General features: G+C 32.2%; 4 protein-coding genes across 7 annotated transcripts; 2 read left to right on the top strand and 2 right to left on the bottom strand.

The window, feature by feature from the left end:
* Positions 1-4,009: 4,009 nt before the first annotated feature.
* On the top strand, positions 4,010-5,186 carry LOC110600617 (ethylene-responsive transcription factor ERF105). The gene has a single exon (XM_021737485.2). It carries the CDS (start codon positions 4,091-4,093, stop codon positions 4,952-4,954), a length of 864 nt encoding a protein of 287 aa, XP_021593177.1. The 5' UTR covers positions 4,010-4,090; the 3' UTR covers positions 4,955-5,186.
* Positions 5,187-7,683: 2,497 nt separating this feature from the next.
* Positions 7,684-8,906, top strand: LOC110631220 (ethylene-responsive transcription factor ERF106). Its single transcript, XM_021778971.2, has one exon. The coding sequence runs from the start codon at positions 8,006-8,008 to the stop codon at positions 8,714-8,716; it is 711 nt and encodes a 236-aa protein (XP_021634663.1). The 5' UTR covers positions 7,684-8,005; the 3' UTR covers positions 8,717-8,906.
* Positions 8,907-9,946: 1,040 nt separating this feature from the next.
* On the bottom strand, positions 9,947-15,139 carry LOC110631218 (ATP-dependent 6-phosphofructokinase 4, chloroplastic). 2 transcript variants are annotated; one of them, XM_021778970.2, is made up of 14 exons: positions 14,693-15,123; positions 14,566-14,612; positions 14,442-14,481; positions 14,288-14,350; positions 14,074-14,211; positions 13,815-13,973; positions 13,641-13,694; positions 13,439-13,507; positions 13,095-13,224; positions 12,949-12,989; positions 12,057-12,281; positions 11,766-11,814; positions 11,235-11,389; positions 9,947-10,541 (listed from the first exon to the last, which is right to left on the bottom strand). In XM_021778970.2, exons 1-14 carry the CDS (start codon positions 14,954-14,956, stop codon positions 10,392-10,394), a joined length of 1,584 nt encoding a protein of 527 aa, XP_021634662.1. In that variant the 5' UTR covers positions 14,957-15,123; the 3' UTR covers positions 9,947-10,391. The 2 variants fall into 2 exon arrangements, 1 of the variants encoding a protein (XP_021634662.1); XR_006348493.1 differs by lacking the exon at positions 9,947-10,541 and having other exon boundaries at positions 11,249-11,389; positions 11,677-11,814; positions 14,693-15,139.
* Positions 15,140-16,407: 1,268 nt separating this feature from the next.
* On the bottom strand, positions 16,408-20,610 carry LOC110630894 (lipid droplet phospholipase 1). 3 transcript variants are annotated; one of them, XM_043950102.1, is made up of 13 exons: positions 20,025-20,609; positions 19,569-19,636; positions 19,403-19,473; positions 19,049-19,291; positions 18,668-18,738; positions 18,475-18,553; positions 18,075-18,238; positions 17,903-17,958; positions 17,757-17,809; positions 17,549-17,672; positions 17,288-17,385; positions 16,882-17,016; positions 16,408-16,633 (listed from the first exon to the last, which is right to left on the bottom strand). In XM_043950102.1, the coding sequence occupies exons 1-12, from the start codon at positions 20,189-20,191 to the stop codon at positions 16,945-16,947; spliced, it is 1,266 nt and encodes a 421-aa protein (XP_043806037.1). In that variant the 5' UTR covers positions 20,192-20,609; the 3' UTR covers positions 16,408-16,633; positions 16,882-16,944. The 3 variants fall into 3 exon arrangements, with proteins under 3 accessions (XP_043806037.1, XP_021634226.1, XP_043806038.1); XM_021778534.2 differs by lacking the exons at positions 18,475-18,553; positions 18,668-18,738; XM_043950103.1 differs by lacking the exons at positions 16,408-16,633; positions 16,882-17,016; positions 17,288-17,385 and having other exon boundaries at positions 18,091-18,238; positions 20,025-20,610.
* Between the last annotated feature and the right edge of the window lie 326 nt (positions 20,611-20,936).

Here is a 20,936-nt window from a genome sequence, read left to right as displayed (position 1 = left end):
GTCAACGTGAGAGGGGCTTGAACTCACCTCTGGCTGCAAGTGGAGGAGCAATAGCCTCCCTCCACCGACCCTTGGCCCTTTTTATAGGTGGCTGGCCAGACCACCTTCGGCAGCCGAACGTGAATCCGAAAGTGACCTTCGGCGGCCGAAAGTGACCTTCGAACCTTTGCATTTCTCCCTTATTGCTTTTCTTTCAACACTCTTTCCTTTAACACTTAAAACCATTCAAAACTCTTAAAACACACATGAACACTTATGTCTTACCCTTCTCGAGGGTTCCGACAGAGATTCCGCCGGTCTACAGAAATTCCGATGCCGGACTCAAGCCGGGTATTACACTTAATTTTATAACAAATTTATTAATTAATTATTTTATATTAAAAGTATTTTAAGTTTTTTTTATATTATCTAAATATTAAAATTAATAGAGATATTAATTAATAAAATTTTTAAAATATTAAAAATATTTTAATGTATTTTTTAAAATTAGATATTAATTAATAAGTTTTTGCTAAATATATATATATATTTTTAAATTTTATTTTAAATAATAATTAAATATAATTTAACGGTTATATATATATATATATATATATATACAAATTTAAAATTGAACCGAACTAAATAAATTAAAAATTATAATTTTGATATTTATAAAAATTAAATTGAATTTATTTTAGTTAGAAATCGAATCGAATCAAACCAATCTGATTCGAGTTGATTCTGTTTGATTTGATGGATTTAAATTTTTAATAAATTTTTATTTTTACACTTTATTTTTAATATTTTAAAATTTAATTAAAATATTTTAATTTATCTAATCTCTTAATATTATTAAAAATAATATACTATTATCACTAATCAGATCGATTTGATTATTTTTATTTTTTTTAATTAAAATTAAATCAAATTAAAATAATTAAAATTTTTAAAATTAAAAATTAAATCCATCCAATTAAAATAAATAAAAAATTAAATTAAATTTTTAAATAAATAAAAAATTAAATTAAAATTTTAAATTAATTTAATTCAATCGATATTTTCGATTTAAATCGCATTTTATATACAATGTAACATCTTCCTTTTAAAATGACTTTTTTAGGAGTAGCTTTTTTTTTGTTACCATGCGGATAGTTTTTAAAATTTTATTAAAAAAAACTATGGAAGACTATATATATATATATATATATATATATATATATATATATATATATATTGTTATTGCATTAAGTGGATTTTAATTTTCATTCATCGTGAGAAATAATTTGTATTTGAAAAATATTTTTTAATAAAATAATTTATTTTTTATCATTCAAATTTAATTTTAAAAATAAAATTTATTAATAAATTTATATATAAATGTAGATTTTAAAATATTAAAACATGATTTATTTTTCTTTTATCAATAAAATATTTTTTATTGATTAAAATTTTTAAATATTTCAAATATTAAAAAATATTTTCTTAAAAAATATTTTTTTCGTAATACAAATCTAACCTTAGTTAAGAATTAGAACATGTGAATAGAATTCACAATGTCAATCCATCATAATCAAAGAATGTCGTTTATGATATTTATAAATGATTCAAAAAATTTGAATGGAGAAAGGGTCACTGTCTGATTAAAGATAAGGAAAAATTAGAAATTCATTGATTAATTAATTATTTAATTGTAAAAATATTAAAATATTAATGAAATTTTAAAAAATCTATTTATTAATAAGTTGATTAATTTTAAATATTAAATAATTTACTATTTAATTTGTATAATTTTAAAAGAAATCATTAATTTGATCTTTTAATTTTATAAAAGTTTATTATTATTAATCATATTTTAAATTTTTTTATAATTTTTAACGATTAAAATTAATAAAAAAATTATTAATAAATTTTTTAAAAATTTAAATACATTTTTTTTTCTTAAATCAAATGATGAACTGATGAATTTTTTTTGGTTAGACAAAGGCAGAGTTGGAGGACCCACTGCCGAAATTAAACACGGGTGCTAGGGGACACCACACGAAATGGATAAAAGGGGTCCACATGTGGATTGCATCATCACCACCATCTCCTCTGCTCCAAGCAGTCACCAACGAGGCAACTTCGTTTAAAGCTTTTATATCCATCCCAACTTTATATTTCAATTTTCAAAAGCCAATTTTGAAAAGTATGATCTTTTCAGTTACAACAAAAGCCCCTAAAGTCAAAATTCAAACCTCATGCCTTTTGAAACTTGGTCTACAGAGTTGCAGATTTTGATCAAATTTCAACTCTGAAAAATTTGTGTACGTTGATTTATATATCTATTAATAAAAAATTAAAATTTCAATAAAAAAAGTTATAATAATATATTTTTACATAGCTTTAATAAAAAGACATGTGCAAAAATCAAATTTCCTTTTTGAGATGAAAATTAATACATAATGTTCAATTTCTTGTCGGCAGAAAGTATTAATTTTAAATGTTTATTTTACAGAAAATATTTAGTATTTTAGTTAATAAAAAATATTTTACGGAAAATATTTAGTACTAATTTAAAAAAAAATAATTTTTTCTTTTTATTCACTTTAAAAATTTTATTAATACCCTCACATATAAATTTATTAATATATTTTATTTTTAAATATAAACTATTTTCTGTAATAAATAAAGTTTTAATTTATTTTAAAAATATTTTTTATAATGAGAGAAATTTGCATGGGATTTAATTAACGTCATGTTCATCATCCGTCTGAAAATATAATTGAGATAGTTAGCATTTTCGTTACATTCATTGAACCTCCTCATAATTAAATTGGTTTGCCGTCAACCCAGTGCATGCAATGCTACAGATAATATATTAATTTTTACTTTTTTAAAAAAAATTATACGGCTGAGCAGTGGTGGAGTAGAAGCTTCCCTTCTGATAGGGTATTGCTGCGACACCACCGACTGCGCCCCTGCGGTACCTTTATTCCCTTCAAAATATTTTTCAGTCGCCGGTACGATACATGTTCTTGCCACACCCTCCCTCCGCCCCTGCAGCTGAGAGAAACTGGTTTAATAACAATTTTCATTTTTCCGTCAACTTAATTACTTTTATCTTTAGCAAAAGCTAAATCATAAAGCTGCTAAAATGAAGCGAAGTAAAATATTTACAACGATTGTTAATCGTTATCATTCAAATAACTCAATCACTTACAAAGAGAATTTCTCAAAATCAATTTAGTCATTGGCTATACAAAAATAATATATAAATGTAACATATGAAATTCAAAAATTAAAAGATAATATAACTTGCATCAATTTTTATCTCCTCAATAATTTATGTGCTTTGATAAAATTAAAAATAAGAATGCAAATATTGAAATCACTGATTCTTTATTAAAAAAAAAAAATATTAACTTTATCTTTTAGTCAAACTACGAAAATAATTTTATTTTGATTTATTCAAATGACACATTTTTTTTATTTTATAATTATAAATCAACAAAATTCGTCTGTTGAATAAAAAGCCTTCTCTTATTCGAAAGAGTAGACCTATAGAAATGGCTATAAAAAAAAACACGAAAGAAAGGAACTTTTCTTTCTTTCTGTATTGAATAACGAGATTTGTTTTTGTCATTTAGTAAAATTATAATAGTAAATTTATATATTAAATAAAAATGAATAATATTTTAAAATAAATAAAAATTATGGTAATGGAATAATATAAATCAAATCAAAATATAGTATAATATATATATATATAAATTCTATGTATAAAAATAACTAACCGTTTATATCTTAATGCCGTAAGAATTTTCCCTAATTTGTAGTGACATTATGGTGGAAGAAGCAAGGAAGCATGTCGTTTAAGTTATATACGTAGCATTGGCTCTCCACGCAAGCATTATTAATTAACAAATATTCTACTAAAATACAAAACAAGGCTGCGGATGCTTCCTCCCTCCCACCCGCTTAAGCCTTAAGAAACTCCCACGAAATCAACTTTCCTCAAATCTTCTATTATTTATATGCCCTCACTCTTCCTTTTCCACTCAAATTATTTCTCCTTTCTCTCTTTTATTTCCACCCGATATACAAGCCGCACGCTTCTCTAATCTCTCCCATGGCCTCTCCACACCAAGTCTCAACTTTGGACCGCATTACGCACCACCTCCTTACTGACGCTGACTGCGCTTCCATGGATAATTTCATCTGCAGTCTTGATACTTTCTGCAGCTACACCTCCACTTATCACTCTTCTAAAACTGAAACCCAAGAATTTGATTGCCTTGATCTGCCACACCAACCTCACAAGTCTGAGTCCAAGCCTCATAAATCTTCCAGTTTGAGCCAGCGGAAACCAACCATGAGTCAAATTTCGATACCCCCTCCAGCAACCGTGAACGCTGTCCCTCATCAGCAGCCAGTAGCAACTGAGAATAACAGGTCGGATTCTAGTGGAGGAAAGCATTACAGAGGTGTTCGCTGCAGGCCGTGGGGAAAATATGCAGCGGAGATTCGCGATCCTAATAAGAAAGGTGCTCGTGTATGGCTGGGGACATTTGATACCGCTATAGAAGCTGCTAAAGCTTATGATACTGCTGCCTTTAGATTGCGTGGAAGTAAGGCGATCCTCAATTTTCCTCTTGAAATTGGCAATTCAGTTAATTCTCAACAAGAATCTGAATCTGAATCGACGGTGACAGATAATAAGTATGATCATAGTAAGAATGATAATAACAACAACAATGAGAAGAAAAGGAAGATTGAGGAGACAAAGGCCTTGGAGAGCAGCAATAATATGAATAATAATAAGATAATAAAGACGGAAAAGCCTTCGCCGGAGACGACGGATCCCTTAACGCCGTCGAGTTGGAAGGGGTTTTGGGATGAGGAAAAGATGGGGATATTTAATGTACCGCCGTTATCGCCGTTATCTCCACACCCTTCGATGGGAATGGGGTATTCTAGAGTGATGGTTGCGTGAGAAGAAGGGGGCATTGACGAATTGTTTGGACCTTCTTTGGATTGGGAAATGATCAATCAGAAGGCCAAAAATTAAAATAAAAGAAAAAAAGAAGCGGAAATTAGGAAATTTAGGGGGAAGGGGGTGGCAATCAGGTGTATGCGTGTGTATAAGTAGGACTTTTATGATTGAGAGATTGTATTCGTTCTTTCATTTAATTCATATATTGAAATGGAGTTTTGCTGGGAAGTAATTAAATGTGTAGTTATTAATGGGGAAAAAGCAGTTTTGTGGAGTAATTGAGTGTTGTTCTGGTAGCGGGTGGAAAAGTGAGAGGCAAATGTAACATTAAAAATGGGAAGATTAAGCTTTTCGGGTCCAAGTTGTTCCCAACAAATTTTAAATTGTTTGCATCAATAAACCAATGCGCTACATATAAAATTAGAAATATGATGGTACCAGACGACAAAGCTCATTTTATATTATGGTTAATATTTTATAATATTATATTATTAATAAATAATAATAATTTTTAATTATTATAAAAGAAATTGAAATTAATAATAATTTTTAATTATTATAAAAGAAATTGAAATAAAAATTATATAAATTAAATTGTAAATTTTGAAGTGAAGATAGAGTTTATGAAAATTATGTTACAGAATGATATCTGATATTTAGAAAATAGAGTTATCGTAGTTGTATAAGATTGAATAGAAAATAAGACGTTATATCCCTTTAATCCCTTTTCTTTTTGTTCGTGATGTCTAACAGTTTTTTTCTAGTATTATTTATCTTTATCAATCAAGTCAGTACGTATAAATGTGTTAGACTATCTCTACTTTAGATGGCCATTTAATTATCTCGGCACGCATGTGGACAGAGTTGCAAGGTGACTTAATTTACTTTCCTCCCTCTTGTCATGTCACTAGGTTCGGCTTCCTTCAGATGAGTTCGCGTGTGAAGTCTGTCCAACCTAATCTCTCTAACCGGATTAAAATGCGTAATATTGAACTGATTCATCTTGAGAAAAGCCTGATAAACCTTGAGTCTGTATTTTTTTTAAGGTTTGATTTTGCTCTCAAATATAAAAGACCCAATCGTCATCACCAAATATTAATTTAGTACAAATCAAATTAATGAGTGAAAAAATATTTATATTTTTATATTTTTTAATTGATAATTATATTTTATTTATTATATTAATATTTTTTAATAGTATATAAAAATTATTATTATTTATTATATATTATTTTAATATAAATTAAATCACATATTTAAAATAAAAAAGTGAATTATAATATATTTTTTTACCTTATATATATATATTTTAAATTAGAAGATGGAATTCATTAATAAAAAAAACAAAAAAAAGTATAAGCCCAGGGAAATAACAAATATATTATAAAAAGGCCCAAAGCTCAAGAAAGAAAAACTCAACTCTCACCAAAGTAAGTGGCATCTCCCAAAGAACACTCAGCGCGGGGGAGATTAAAGAAAAAGGGAAAAAATGATGAACGAGCATATAGAGAGGGTAGTAAATAGTAAATACAACTCCTTGGTTTATCGTTGTCTTGAGATTCGGTCTTCAAGCCTCCGGAGTTGCATATCACAACACAAATTAAGAACCTTTCCATACATCTGCAATGCTGATTTTGGTGAAGCTTTGACTATGCACCAACTTATAAATCAAACCCATGCAAGCGGTAAAAGGAAAAAAGTTCACATTTTTGTTAATAAGATTGCAAAGAAAATCAAATAAAGAGTCCATCTTACAAAACTTAGCATAAAACCACAATTTTTATTTAAATCGAATGTATATAAATTTAATTATAATTTTGTCCATACAACAATAATCGTACTGACTTATTTTTTAGTATCAAACCTTTTTTTTTTAAGTGTTAACACATATATAAACTATAACGATTGAATTTAAATTAAAACGTGACAATTTTAATAAATATTTATTATAATATAGAAATTTATGCATACATCCATCAATAATCGATGTGAGATCTTGAAGGACCATCCAAAATGGAGGGTAAACGAATTGAAAGGAACTAAATTTAAAAGGTTAAGTTTGATTTATTAAAATTTTTTTTATCTCAAGCCAAACTTGAATTTAAATATTAATAAATTTAAAATTGATTTGTTTAGTAAATGAGTTTAAATAAGGTAAATTTTTATTAAATTTAATTTTGAATAGTTTATAAATAGTTTAATTTATTTAAAATTATAATAAATTTTAATTTAAAATTAAATAATTTTAATTAAATAAATAGGTATATAAATTAGATTATAAACTTATATAAAAATAAAATTTTAAATCTTAACAAAATAACCGTAAACTATAAAAATATAATCAAATTATATAAAATTAAATTTTAAAATATTTAAATTTAATTCATAAAAATTTATATAGATTTTGAATTATGATGATGAGTTTAGTTTACGAATAGATTTATTGATGAATTAATTTGTAAATATGTTCATAAACTCAAATATAAACTGAATTCATAAATCTTTAACAAATCCAATATTATAGAATTTGAACTCATCTTTAATAACTTAAAAACTATGTTTTAGCTTTTTTTTTATTTAAAAACATCAAATTAGATTTAATTAAATTTTTATGGAGCTGTATATTAAATATGTGAGGAATAGATTAATTCATTTAACCAAAACAGAGACGCCAAGCGGGTCAACTTCTGGCGCAAAAAAAAATTAAAAAAGCGGGACAACTTGTGGGTGGAAAGGAATATCGTGGCTGAGTGCTAATGCTTGATTGATTGTCTTTTTCTAGGGCAGTCGACAGCCATCACAACTGTCCTATTAATGAGGATAGAAGCTGAAGCTGGATAAGCTCACCCAAACCAAAACCACGGTTAAAACCATCGTACTTCTGCCAACTGATTCATCAGCGCCAGCCCCAGTGGGAGTCCCACAGATATTGGACGCTCTCTCCATATTTAATTTTCCCTCAGCTGTTTCCCAACTCCATAACTCTTCTTAGTTCTTGCTAAGTTTTATATTTTGCTTTTGCAATTTTCATATTTTGGCTCAGATTCTGAAATGGCAACCTCAAATCCAACTCCAGATGAGTCATCAGCTCTAGAGCTTATTAGACAGCATCTTCTTGGAGACTTCAGTTCCACTGACGTCTTTATCAGTAATCTTGATTCTCATATCTCTTCTCTCAACTGTAATCTCCAACCCATCAAACTCGAGTACCATGATTGTCTTTCCGCCTCAGAATCTTACTCTCCTGTATCTCCCACCACTCACTCTACCCATCAAAGCTGCAATTTCAGACCAAAAACCGAACTTGTAGATTCAACATCTCCGGAGCGTTCTGATTCTGCTGAGCATTATCCCCTGCCAGAACCCCTGTTGGATCCCAAGCCCACGGATGACGAAGACAAGAAGCATTACAGAGGGGTACGAAGAAGGCCTTGGGGAAAGTTTGCGGCGGAGATCCGTGACCCGAACCGCAAAGGTAGTCGGGTTTGGTTAGGAACATTTGACAGTGATGTAGATGCTGCAAAAGCTTATGACTGCGCTGCATTCCGATTGAGAGGCAGAAAAGCAATCCTGAATTTTCCTCTGGAGGCTGGACTGGCTGATCCTCCGGCAAACACCGGCAGAAAGAGAAGGAGAGTGAAGAAAGCGGAATTGTCGCCGGATTCTGTTGACTTCCCATCAGCGATTTCTGAGGTGGAGGTAATATTTTGCGAGGAGCAACTGTCACCGTTACCGCGGAAGCCGGTTTTAATGACGTGTTAGTACACGATTGGTGAAAGTTTAGTAGGGGATCGACGATGAACTACCTTGACTTCCCCATTGTAGATTGTACAGTAACGCAAAATATCTCAATCAAAATCTTAATCATTGAACAAACAGTTCAATGACACGTGTTTATCCTATAACTATGATATTTATGAAACGTAATGCAGGTAATAATTCCCTATTAAGAGTTGCATTATACTTGGTTGATTGAAATTTAAATTTCAAAATTATTTATGAATTCTTTATATCTTTAGCTAAAAATATGAAATCGAGACTTCACAAACTCTCAATATAATAAAATTAAAATTCATTGATATTGTGGATTATAAATAGTAATATAATTATATCCAACCTGCAACACCCAACTTGAAGAAGTGATAGGGGAAGGTGGGAAGGTTATTTGCTGCCCTTAGTGCACAAAGAAATAAAAATGTTATAGAAATTATTTCCACTAATTGCAGCAAGTGTATGTTTATCCTTCAGTAAAAAAAAAAAAAAAAGACAACCGGAAATTGCCTTGTGAAATGAAGATTTGGACACGAGCAAGGTAGGCTTAGAATTGATGGTAAGCTAAATTTTAGGAACTTAGCCATCACAACAAAATTGTAATTTAGTAATCTCCACTTGATGAATAATAAACTGATCGATAGAATTGATGAACAAGTTGCATCTGATGGAGGGTCCCTCACTAAATCCAGTTGCTTTCACAGATTCTTACGTGTCCATATACAATGTGCCCATATGAAAATGAAACATGTAGAAAAACCAGTGCTAAAATGATAGGCATGGGAACCAACTTGCAAACATTAGGAGAAAACAAAAGATATTTATGGTGTTGGACCAGGTGCATCGTCATTCGATTCTATCCAGATGATCTCATTATTATTGTTTTCAGCGGAGGTCTCATTTATTTATTTATTTTTCTTCAAGGTATACCATCAGAGCATTAGGTGAGGTTCTGAGTCTTGCCTCTTCTTTGGACATCAGGTTTTCTGGTCTTCAGCAACCTGTTCGTCATTTTATTTCGGAGTTGGACCACAAAGTAATTTATGTTATGGCGAATTCATTTTTTGTATTATTCATTTTGAGCATTCTCTATTCACTTCAGAACTCAGACCCACCAAAACACTAATTTCAGGACCTGCCAAAGTGCAGAAAGCACAAGAGATCCGTTTTCTGTAGTATGCATTCTTAAGTGCTCGCAATTCAGACAAAGCAAAACGGACATATCAGAACCCTTAAACATTCTTAGGATTCGATGACAGTATCAACCTCGGGCTGGAACACTAGAAAGTAGACACCTCTGCCCAGAAGGTGTCTGCAAGTTTTCATTACATATAGCAACTCAACTGGTTTACTAATTTCAGGTCGTGCCAAAATGTAAAAAAGCTCAGAAATTTATCAATAAATACAGATTGATATTTGGTTCGGCGAATGCTGCACCATGCCATTCACAAACACTTCACTCTGCCTTAAACATTAAACTCCAGTGCATTGCAATCTAAATGGATATTGAAGTCGGCCTCCAAATAATATCTAACCTCACTAGGGCAGCGTCTACTTGTATTTGCCGTACAGAACTCAGAATTGGAGATCAGAGGGATTTCACCATGATGGCAGGAAACATGAGATTATACCGATCTGTTTGGATTTCAGTCCAGATCCAGAGACTCTAAGTAGAATTGATCTTCATTTTGTCCTTTCTCACTTCAACTGTCTCTCCATCATCAGAATTCAAGAAACTAGGCTGATTTGTAGACGCAAGTAGCCTAGCCCACATCCTATCTGTCAACTTCACTGTGTTTTGTGCCTCAGTCACACGCTGCAATACGGCACCATGCCAACAATTCAAATGTCCAATCAGACAGCATAATTATAAAAACCTCCCTAGTTTTTGGCAAAATATACACTCCCAATACTAGCCTTTTCAAATTGAATTACGTAGTCCTTGTTTCCAGAGGCCTCAAAATATATCACGCCACTATCAGAAATAATGTTATGTATTTAGGTAGTTTAACAACTGCTTAAAATCAGAATCCTAGAAGCTTTTAGCCATTCTGGAAGCATTACTTCAATATCTGAAGCCCCATTTTCAGTACTTTGTGATGAAATACAAATTACCGTATTATCATGAAAGTATTGCGAGAGCTACAGAGACAGAAGACTAGAATAGCCATTTTATGCTGTGACACTGGTGCAAGGTGGTTAGCTCTGACAAACACTGGAGAAAACCAGGAAAGGTCATTTCTGGTAGGCATTATCTATATGAAGAGATTCCATGTGAAAAAATTTATTAAAGCCCGTACTCTGGTACAAGGGGGACTGCATAGTATTTGTCATATTGTTTTTGATATTGACGGCAATATATTTGGTCCCTATCAAGATTTGATTGATTGGCGCACAATCGTAAAATATAGATCCAATCCAATTTTTAATCCTTTAAAACACGAGTAAAATTATGTTCGTATAAAGTCAGCATAGGCGCAACACAAACTGAGAACTGAGAAGTGCTTACTGCAATGGGAATATAAGCATGTCTGCTGTTCACTGGTCCAACTGTGAAGCCTGTGTACCCAGCCATGGCTCCATGAACAGCACTATGTGCCAGAAGAGTGCAATAGATGTTGTCTGATGCATTACTTGGAATGGCTCGTATCATGTATGTGGGATCTACAGAAAAAAATATTAATATTTAGACCTGTTAAAATTCACTTTCTTGAGTATGTGCATTATTGATTATTGTTCCCATTATATCTGTCCTGGCAAGTACTACACTTTCACCATTGAAACCTCTGTAATCTTGACTCAAAATAATCAGTGCATGCTCTTTCAAAAAACAATTTCTAGCACAACTTTTCACGTAGACACAAAATTCTGCTTGTTCAAATACATATCATTCTTCCAAATAACATCATAAAAGAAAAATCCGGGAGCCAAAATTTGCATAAAAAAATTACCTAAATTTATGGAGAAGTTCTATAAGAAATGCAAGTATGAAAGGTGGCACTTCATGAAGCAAGGTATAATCCAGAATCATGGAATGTACCTATATATTTCATATTTACTTGCATCTTCCGAACATTCACAAAATGATCCTGTGACATTGCATATAGCCATAAACATATATTTAGAAAGGAAATAATAAATAACAAGAAAGAAAATAGATGCAAAGACAGCAGAGAAAATGTTGTGGCTCAAATAAAATGAGAGATGCAGCAATGGAAATTTATTAAGTTGGGTTATTAGATGAATTGTTAGTTTCAATGCCCAAAAGACTCCTGAAGGACAGGTTGTTTTATGCATTTAGCAGAAATGAAAATCATGAAGCAAGAGCCACCTTAATGTTCTGAGATAACCACAGACCAACATCAAGAAGTAGCCTGTTTCCTGATGCATCTCTCTCATCATTTGTACGTGTGCTCTGAGCGATATACTCCTGCCCTGCTCCTTCTGCTATCACAATGACCAGATGCCCATTTTCTTTCAGCCGCTGTTCAATAAATTCAAAGAGTCCACCTGGGCCTTCCAGATAGAATGGAGATTCTGGAATTAAGCAACAATCCTGACAAATTCCAAACACTGTTAATATAATTAGTAAGAGAGATGCTCAAATCATATCATGGAGACATCTTTCGAAGCACCATATCTCTTTTGCTCCCATAGAAGTGGGATTGAAGCATAATGTAACTTATGAAAAATTATAGTTTCAAGGGACTCATTCACTAAGGTCAAAACAGCGCATTGCTAAAATTTCTTATTTCACATAAATTTTCACTTGCAGGCTGCAGAATCACTCTACCCCGATTTTCCTAATATAGACTTGTTATTTCCAAATCATTTTGACACTGATCATCTTGAAGGATTGCATGCACATTGAATATATAATTTTGAAATGAAATGGCGAAAATATCTGTTTGGACAACTTTCAAACCCCAATGCAAATCAGTGTTGGAAAAAATTGTCAGAAGTAAAAACGCAACCATTTTGAAAGAGCAATCACAGAACTATCATGTCATAACTCAATAAAGCATAATGATTACAGTCGGATACAATATTTACAACAAGTACAAATTATTCATATCAAACTTCTCTGCACCAAGTCCACTAACCAGTGATAGCTCTTATCTTTTCCAATAGGAACCTTAATTACATTCAGTTTTTGACACTCTAATGGCACCCAAAAGTGTAAATCACAAACTGAATGTTATCAAAGAGAAGAAAGCTTTTACCACATCTCTGCTTGCCAAAGTTGCATACATAGCAATGAAACCTGCAGAGGTAATGCAAAATGCAAAGGCAACAGGAGTGTAAAATATCAGATTGCGAAAATTTATAGTCACGCAGGCATCCACTATGCATCATTCAAACACCCTACCACTGTATCTGCCCATAAGTTTTACAATCCCAACTCCATTTTCCACACTTTCAACCTCCACATGTGCAGCATTAATTGCTCTCTGAGCTTCCTCAACAGCAGTATCGAATCCAAAGGATTTATCTATCACCTAAACAGACATAGAAAATACATATAAGGAGTCAAAAAAACTCAACAAATTCTCAATCCCAAATAAGTTTCAACAATAATGTGAGAGGAATAGTCCCTTGTTTTCAGTTTCTCTAGGGTTTTGTGATGATACATAAAGGTTTACCCACAGACAAAAAGGATGTTTGTAATTTATTCATTTGCCATAAAATTAGAGCATAGTTGATAAAACTTACAGCAATATCATTATCAATGGTCTTGGGGATCCCAGCAACTGCCACTCGAAGACCACGTTTCTCTACTTCCTGGACGAAAAAGTACCCACAGAAAAGAAAATAAATAAAGGCATGGCATTTGCATCATTCAAAATTCATCATAAGTAATAGATATAAGCGAAGAAAGGGAACAGATTCTTTTGTTGGAGGCGTAAAAGATTACCTTGTAAATTAGATCTGCTCCCTTCTGGGTACCATCACCTCCTATAATATAGACCTAATAATCCATGAAAATTCAGGTCATTGTTTGTCTCATCTCCTTCCCCTTTTTCTCTTTTTTCCCCCGTGACAAACACTCAACTAACCTAAAAAAATGCAAAAAAAAGCACACATCCACCTGATTTATTCCCCTGTCCTGAATGTTATCAACTATCTTGTGGGTGTCATGACCTCCTCGAGAAGTGCGAAGAAAGGTACCACCACGCTTGTGGATATCATTCACAACTTTAGGAGTCAATGTCACAGTGTTTTTGGAGTAGAAACCTCTATACCCTCCCTGGAAGATTCATCAGCGACAAAGAAAAGAAACAAGGAAGATAAATTTTGAAGAATCAAAAAACAAAACCCCGACTCCCTATAAAAGCAAAGAAGCTCACCTCAATGCCAAGTATATCATTGACACCATACATATAGTTCAATCCGCAAACTATCTCCCGGATGACCGTATTGATCCCAGGACACAAGCCCCCACAAGTCACAATGCAAGCACGCACTTCTTCAGGCGTAAAGTAGACCTACCATCACAATCTCTTCTTATTATACTTCTTGTGATTTGAGAAGTCATTAACTAGTTCAATTACAAGATAATACCTTCTCTCGTGGCCCCGCACGCCTAAAATGCACTCCTCTGGAGCTATCTTTCTGGACAACAATCTGAAGGCACACAACAGAGAGTTGAAAAGTGAAATAAATAACCTATTGAATTTTGAATTTTTTTTAAAAAAAAAAATCAATTTCTACTGACCTTTTGCGCCACTGCATCTTCGGGTGCAACGAAAGTTTGCCTGGGCAAACGAAAACAGTTAACTTTGCAGATTGCAGAATTAACCAGCAAATTAAGCTCTAGTAATTTAAGTGAAAGGACATACTTGACAATAGCATAAGCTTGGCTGCTCTGCAATGGGTTCGGGTAGGACTAAAAGAAGAAGAAATGAATAAGTAAAAGCATAATAAGAAATTCAGAGCTAGAAGAAGAGAAAATGAAGAGCGAATTACAGGTAAATCAGGAAGGAAATCTGTCAAGTGAGGAACGTCTTCGAGGACGAAGCCATCGTTAAGCGCCCCATTAGAAGTTTGAGCTCTGAGAGAAAGACGATTTTGGCGGCAAAACAAGGATCGAGTGGGGAAGTTTCTAGATTTGAGATTGGAGTCATAGATAAAAGGAAATAATCTGAGCTTCTGAAAAGATGGAGGGGAGAGAGATCGAGAAGAAGGAAAGATTTCAGAGACAGAGAAAGACGAAGGAATTGAAAGATCCATTTATAATTTTCTATAATATAAGAAAAGGGAAATGAAGAGAGCAGGAAGAAGTCGTCGTCGTCAGTCGTCTGCTCTTCCTGGCTACAGTATCTAAGCAGAGCTCCACCAGTTAAATCAAGACAGGAGTAGTCCAGCAGCACTGGAACTCAGCTGATCAATCAGTCAACTCTTTGTTTATTATTTTATATTAAAAAAAAATTATGATTGAGTTAAAAAAAATCATAAAATTAATTGAAATTTCTATTGGTTAATATGAGCACTTTTTTTTTTTTTTTTTTTTACCCAAACAAATCGCCCATTATTCTGTATGTGCTCGACAGGTCGCCCGGGCACGACAAACGCACACATTAAACGTTCAAAATAGTTTCATTGCACACCTCTCCACCCTAATTTTAAAAAGGTTTGATTATTTTTATTTTTGTAAGACTCTAAAATATAACATTAATATTAAAAAATATCAGTGTTATTAGGTAGAGGAGTAGTTAAATACATTTAAAATTATTCTTCATTGATTGTATTAATTCATATTATATTTAAGACTCGAATTACATGGTTAATTATTTAGATCATTGACTCAAAAATATCATTTACAGAGTTAAAAGAAATAAAATAATATTTTCTTTAAATTTATTGATGCCATTAATTCATAAATTTTATTTGCGGCATTAAAAGAAATAAAGTGATATTTCTTTTAAATTTATACAATGTAAGAGAAATAAAGTTGTTAAAATTTTATTTAAGAAATATTTTTAACTTAATACTAATCTTTCAATTTTATAAATTTTATTATGTTTATAAGCGTAAAATCCATTACATGCAGATTAAAAAAAATAAAAATTTTATGCTTTTATCTGCCACATAACCTTATTACGAGATTATTCAAAACTAACTTCAATTATGTTTGTAACCGTATAATGAATTATATGCAGATAAAAAAAATAAAGGTTTTATATTTTTATGTGCCATAACTTTATTACGAGATTATTCAATTTTTATGAGATTATGAGAGAACTTATTAAAGTAAGAAACGGAGAGAACTTCCATTTTTTCTATATTACATTGCTATTTAATTCCTTGGCCTCTATTGATTTTTTTTCCTTTGAAAAACAATAGCTTTATTAGAGTTGACACCTAACTCAATAAGCGTTCTTAAAAAATCGCTGAGTATTGAATTCCTTTTTTTTTTTAATGTATTTTTATATAAAATTAAATTACTTTATTAAGTATTAATTTTATAAAAATATTTTATTGTATATATTAAAAATTTAAAGTCTGGCACGTGATAAAATATATATACTTTTTAAAATTAAGTTAGCTTATTAAACATTAATTTTACCTAAACATTTTTATATATTAATTAAGTTAGCAAAACGATTAGTTCGTCTTCAATTGTAACTCCAATAGAAATAATAAGCAATTATGAATATTTCGATAATTTATATATATATATACATATTATGAATGTGTATTTAATCTGAAAAAGAGGTTCTAAATTAACCTAAAGTAGAACAGTTCTTGTACTTGCATGCGCTAATACTAATTAACAAAAATCAAAGTACACAGCAATTATCGCGGAATTCACAAGAAGTAATGAATAAATAAAACTTCCCCTGAATTCTGATTCAGGCACTCTTCTTGCCGTGTTTGCCATCACCAAAAAAGTTGACAAACTTCAACCTGCCACCAACATAAGTTTAGTACAGCTCAATAGTCCAGAGAGAATGGAAGGATGAACATTAATCTTCTATTTGAAATCAAGAATTTGATTCAATTGATTTCTTTTCTAATAATTTTCTTGTTTAAAATGAAAAATTCAATCTTTTCTAACTTTAAAAAACTTCCATTTTAAAAGAAGTTGAAGTCTTTGCATGATTTTGCAAGACTTCATTTTAATTCTTTTCTTGCAAAATGAAGGGTAAATGTACCTTGATATATAAGATCTGGCATCCTCCGGTAATAAATGAGTCAAATCTAACAGGGATTGGATTCTAGAGAAGAAAATGATCAATCATATGCTGTATAACATCTGCACCTTCTATATGCATGACATGATCTTTCACCTGCAAAGCATCCACAAATTTTGCTCCTTTCAGAAATAATGTAGCAGATTACGAAATTCATTTTCAGTGTTTTTGCACCTAAAGTAATAGAGTAGAGACACCAATATCAGTCCAAGAAATGAAATTTTCCATATTTAACATGTCACCAGAAGAATCAAGGCTGTTGGACGGAATGTGCCTGTAATTACATGTCAACTTGCAAAAATGTGCTTGTATGCAAGTATGTTTTTCCGCAAGTGTGAGGGTGCTAGAGAGAGGATGTGAGAAAAACCTGAATGACGCTATGAGCAGCAAATTTCCGTCTGCTGGTGTGGAAGCTAACATCTACTTTTTCCCAGGACACACGGGATAGGCCTGTCACTAGTTCCTCTGCGCAAATAATTTCAAATAATGTGCTTTTAGGAGCTGTAGGCAATAGAACTGTCCAAATAGTAATTTCATCATCTGAAATTGGTGGAGCCTAAAGGAAAATAACTTCACAAAGTCATCAAAACTGTTGTTATCTTTGGATTCAAAGATCATCCGTACATACCTTCAAGCTTGTCAGAGCTATTATCTTCTGTTGATATAATAAGATCACATTGCTCAGCATTGTCAGCTTTGCAGCGTTCTTCATATACAATATGTGGATATTTCTCATTGACATGATTCTCCCACTGAAAAGCATGACAATTAGCTAAATTCCACCCAGCAGGTCAAAAAAGTAATAGTAAATAAATACAAATTCTAAGCAGATATACCTCTGGTAATTCATTGTCACGCCTTATAGATGATGTTCTCCAGCCCACAATGCCTGTATGGTTTTCATGAAGGAAACAAATAATAGGAAGACATAGGAAAAACTCCAACCGTGGGACCAGTTATAAATATTGAATTATAAGGATACGGTCATAGCCCACATTTGAATACACAACACGCCGTTTGAATATACGCAAAGCAGACCTGCATATTGAGTTAGATGCTTCTCTTAATTTACATATCTGGATATATGACACCTTAAGAAAAGTATGAAAATAAAACAATTAAAAAAAAAAGCGATTGGGATCCAAGCGATATACATGAAAAAGCAATTACAATAATCTTGTATCATGCGTTTGAGCAATGGAGGTTTCCCCTCATCGTCATCAGCGAGAAAAAGGTGTTGACCCGTTCTCTTAAGTATCCAATGAATAACACGTACAGCAGTTTTCTCAATGGCAGTTAAACCAAAAAGAAAAGGTACCTGCAAATAAATACACTTTTTAAAAAATAAGGGGCTGAGTCCCCTAAAAGGCTAAAACCTGAGGATGAATAGATTAACATGTACCAATTCATACACCAACCGAAAAACATAAAATATAATACATACCCACCGGGTTGATTACAACATGAAAAGAATTAGAGTGATAATGTAATTCTATTACTAGCAGATACAAATTGAAAAATGACATCAGGAAGATCTGTAAGTGATTCAAGTACCACATTAATGCATGCTCCAGAGCCATATGGCGGCGCATAATAGGGTTTTGTTTTCTCATTCTTCCAGTTGCATATCAGCCTGGGTTGCTTAATCAAGTAAAGTTAATCAACACAAATCATTTGTGAATTCTATGTTTTGCAAAAAATGACATCCTGTAATGGTGAGGCAAGGAAGGTGAGGAAAAGTGCTCACTTGAATTCATCACAGCTTAGAGCAGGTGTAAAATAAAATTCCAAGCTATGAAGTAATATGAGCATAGTAATCTGCAACAAAGAGATTCTCTTGTTGAATTTTTGTTAAATTTATTATCCTTTTCCCACACAAATGTTTTAATTTATAGTCAAGGCACATGCACCATTTATTTAGGCAGTCCTATATTAAAAACTACCAGGTTTTCCTTTCTTTATTTTACAACCTTTCTTATATGCAAAGAATATCAAATTACACACTCTCTCCAACAGACAAAGAAGAAAAAATCTCCCATAATCAGCCACATCACATGCTTTCTCAAGTCTTAGGAGGGACACTAATGATGCTTGAAACCCTAACAACAGAGATAGTAAGATATGATACCTGCTTATTCCCCCTTGAACCTAGGTGAGGCGTAGCAACAGTGATGAAGTTGATAGCCTCCAAGCCACCTATTGTAGCCTTTACATCCTTGTCACCTGTCTCAGCTACTGAATCCTCTACATTTTCTCTCTGGGGTGGTCTATACAATATCCCTATTGCATATCTTGCCACCAGTCCTCCCACAGAATGTGCAACAAAAGAAATCTTACGTAAATTTGGCTTTCTCTGGATCACTTCAAGGACCTGGAAACCACATGTGCAGTTAGATTGGTCTTAAAGTAAGTATATGTGACAACTAGCAAGTAGCAGAAGCAAACATAAACATGCATTCGATAAAAGAAACAAAATCCCAACCTCCAAAGCCAACCGTTCACCCATCACATCCACGCCATCAAGAGTCAGCATAGACATATTTCGCTCACTACCTGCAAGACATGTAAACGAATGTATGTATTATCTTCTAGGACCATTGCTTATCATTGATTTTGGAAACATGATTCAGAAAAGAAAGGCTCCTCACAATGAACTATCACTTTGTCAGGAAGCATTTTGACGAACTGCTCAGCTGCAAATTTCCAATCTGAGGCACTGCAGAGAATTACATAACCACAGAGAAACAAAGAATAACTAATGAGTCCTGAATTGGGAACAATAGAGAAGCTTGGCTGCTGAGATTGAGCAGGAAAAAAGGGGGAAATCCGAGTAGAATTTCAATAAATTGAAGTATCAGGAATTGAACGAAACAAGGAACTGCTCAAAATCTTTTTAGAGTTGATAAATTGCAAATTTCATAGAAATATAGAATCATACATTTAAAAATAACAGTTATTTCAGATAAAAGCAAACCCAATTCTGCAAAACTACAATATCAAATAACTAAAATGAAAAGAATAATCTTCAAAGATAAACAAATTAGTCGGTCATCAATAAAAATCGAACTTACAAAAAGAAATTTCAATAAATCATAGAATCTAACCTTCCAAATATACCGTGGACCATGATAACGAGATGATCAGCTGAAGAAGAATCAGAATCCTTACAACTCCATACATCGCAGCTTCCATTTAACGACTCCGAGGAGCACACACCGTTTTTTATAACTCCATCCATGAGAGTTCCATCACCCACGATTTCGTTGTCCATCGTTTTTCCAACTCCAACTTTATTTGCTCTCAGGTCAGCTAACAAGCATTTGAATTTGAACAACAGATTAACAGAAACAACTAGAGAATGATATGACAGGTGTTTGGGCGAAGACTAATTTTACAAGGCGAGAAAGTGTTGGAAAGAAAACGGGTTAAGCTTGGCTGGGACTAGAAAGCGAGAGAAAGGTGAAATGCCTGAAAGCGAAGGACGGAAGTTAAAAAAGCGAAGGGTTTGGAGAAAGGCGGGCCTGCCAACCGAAAAAGGGAATTGTATCGTAGTGGATGCCTTCTTGCTTTGGCTGCAGTTACCGCTGAATTTTCTCCCCGTCGGCGAGTAAAGTCGTAAAGAGTTGGGTAATTTTCGTCGCCAGTGCCTCAGCTTTGGAGCACTTCCACATGAATATTGCGATGAAGTCTCTTCAAATAATTTTATCTGCCTTCGTACATGTCATTGTCACATTATAAAATAAATAATAATAATTGTTAATTTTGTGTTTGGATAGAAAACTTGAAATATCATATTTTTAATAAAAAATAGACAACTTAAAATATAATATTTAAATTTAATTAGACTTCTAATACGAAAATTTTGAATTTGAAATTATCTACAAAATAGTCTCATTTTAAATTTATTTTAAAAAACTTTGTAATAATTAAAATATTTTTTATATTTTCTGTTAATTAAAACATTTAGAAAATTAATTAATAAAAAATATCTTTACAATTAAAATGAAAAATTACAA

The sequence above is a fragment of the Manihot esculenta genome, chromosome 14 (genome assembly GCF_001659605.2).
Source record: "Manihot esculenta cultivar AM560-2 chromosome 14, M.esculenta_v8, whole genome shotgun sequence".
Taxonomy (NCBI): domain Eukaryota; kingdom Viridiplantae; phylum Streptophyta; class Magnoliopsida; order Malpighiales; family Euphorbiaceae; genus Manihot; species Manihot esculenta.
This window is presented reverse-complemented; position numbering and strand designations above follow the sequence as displayed.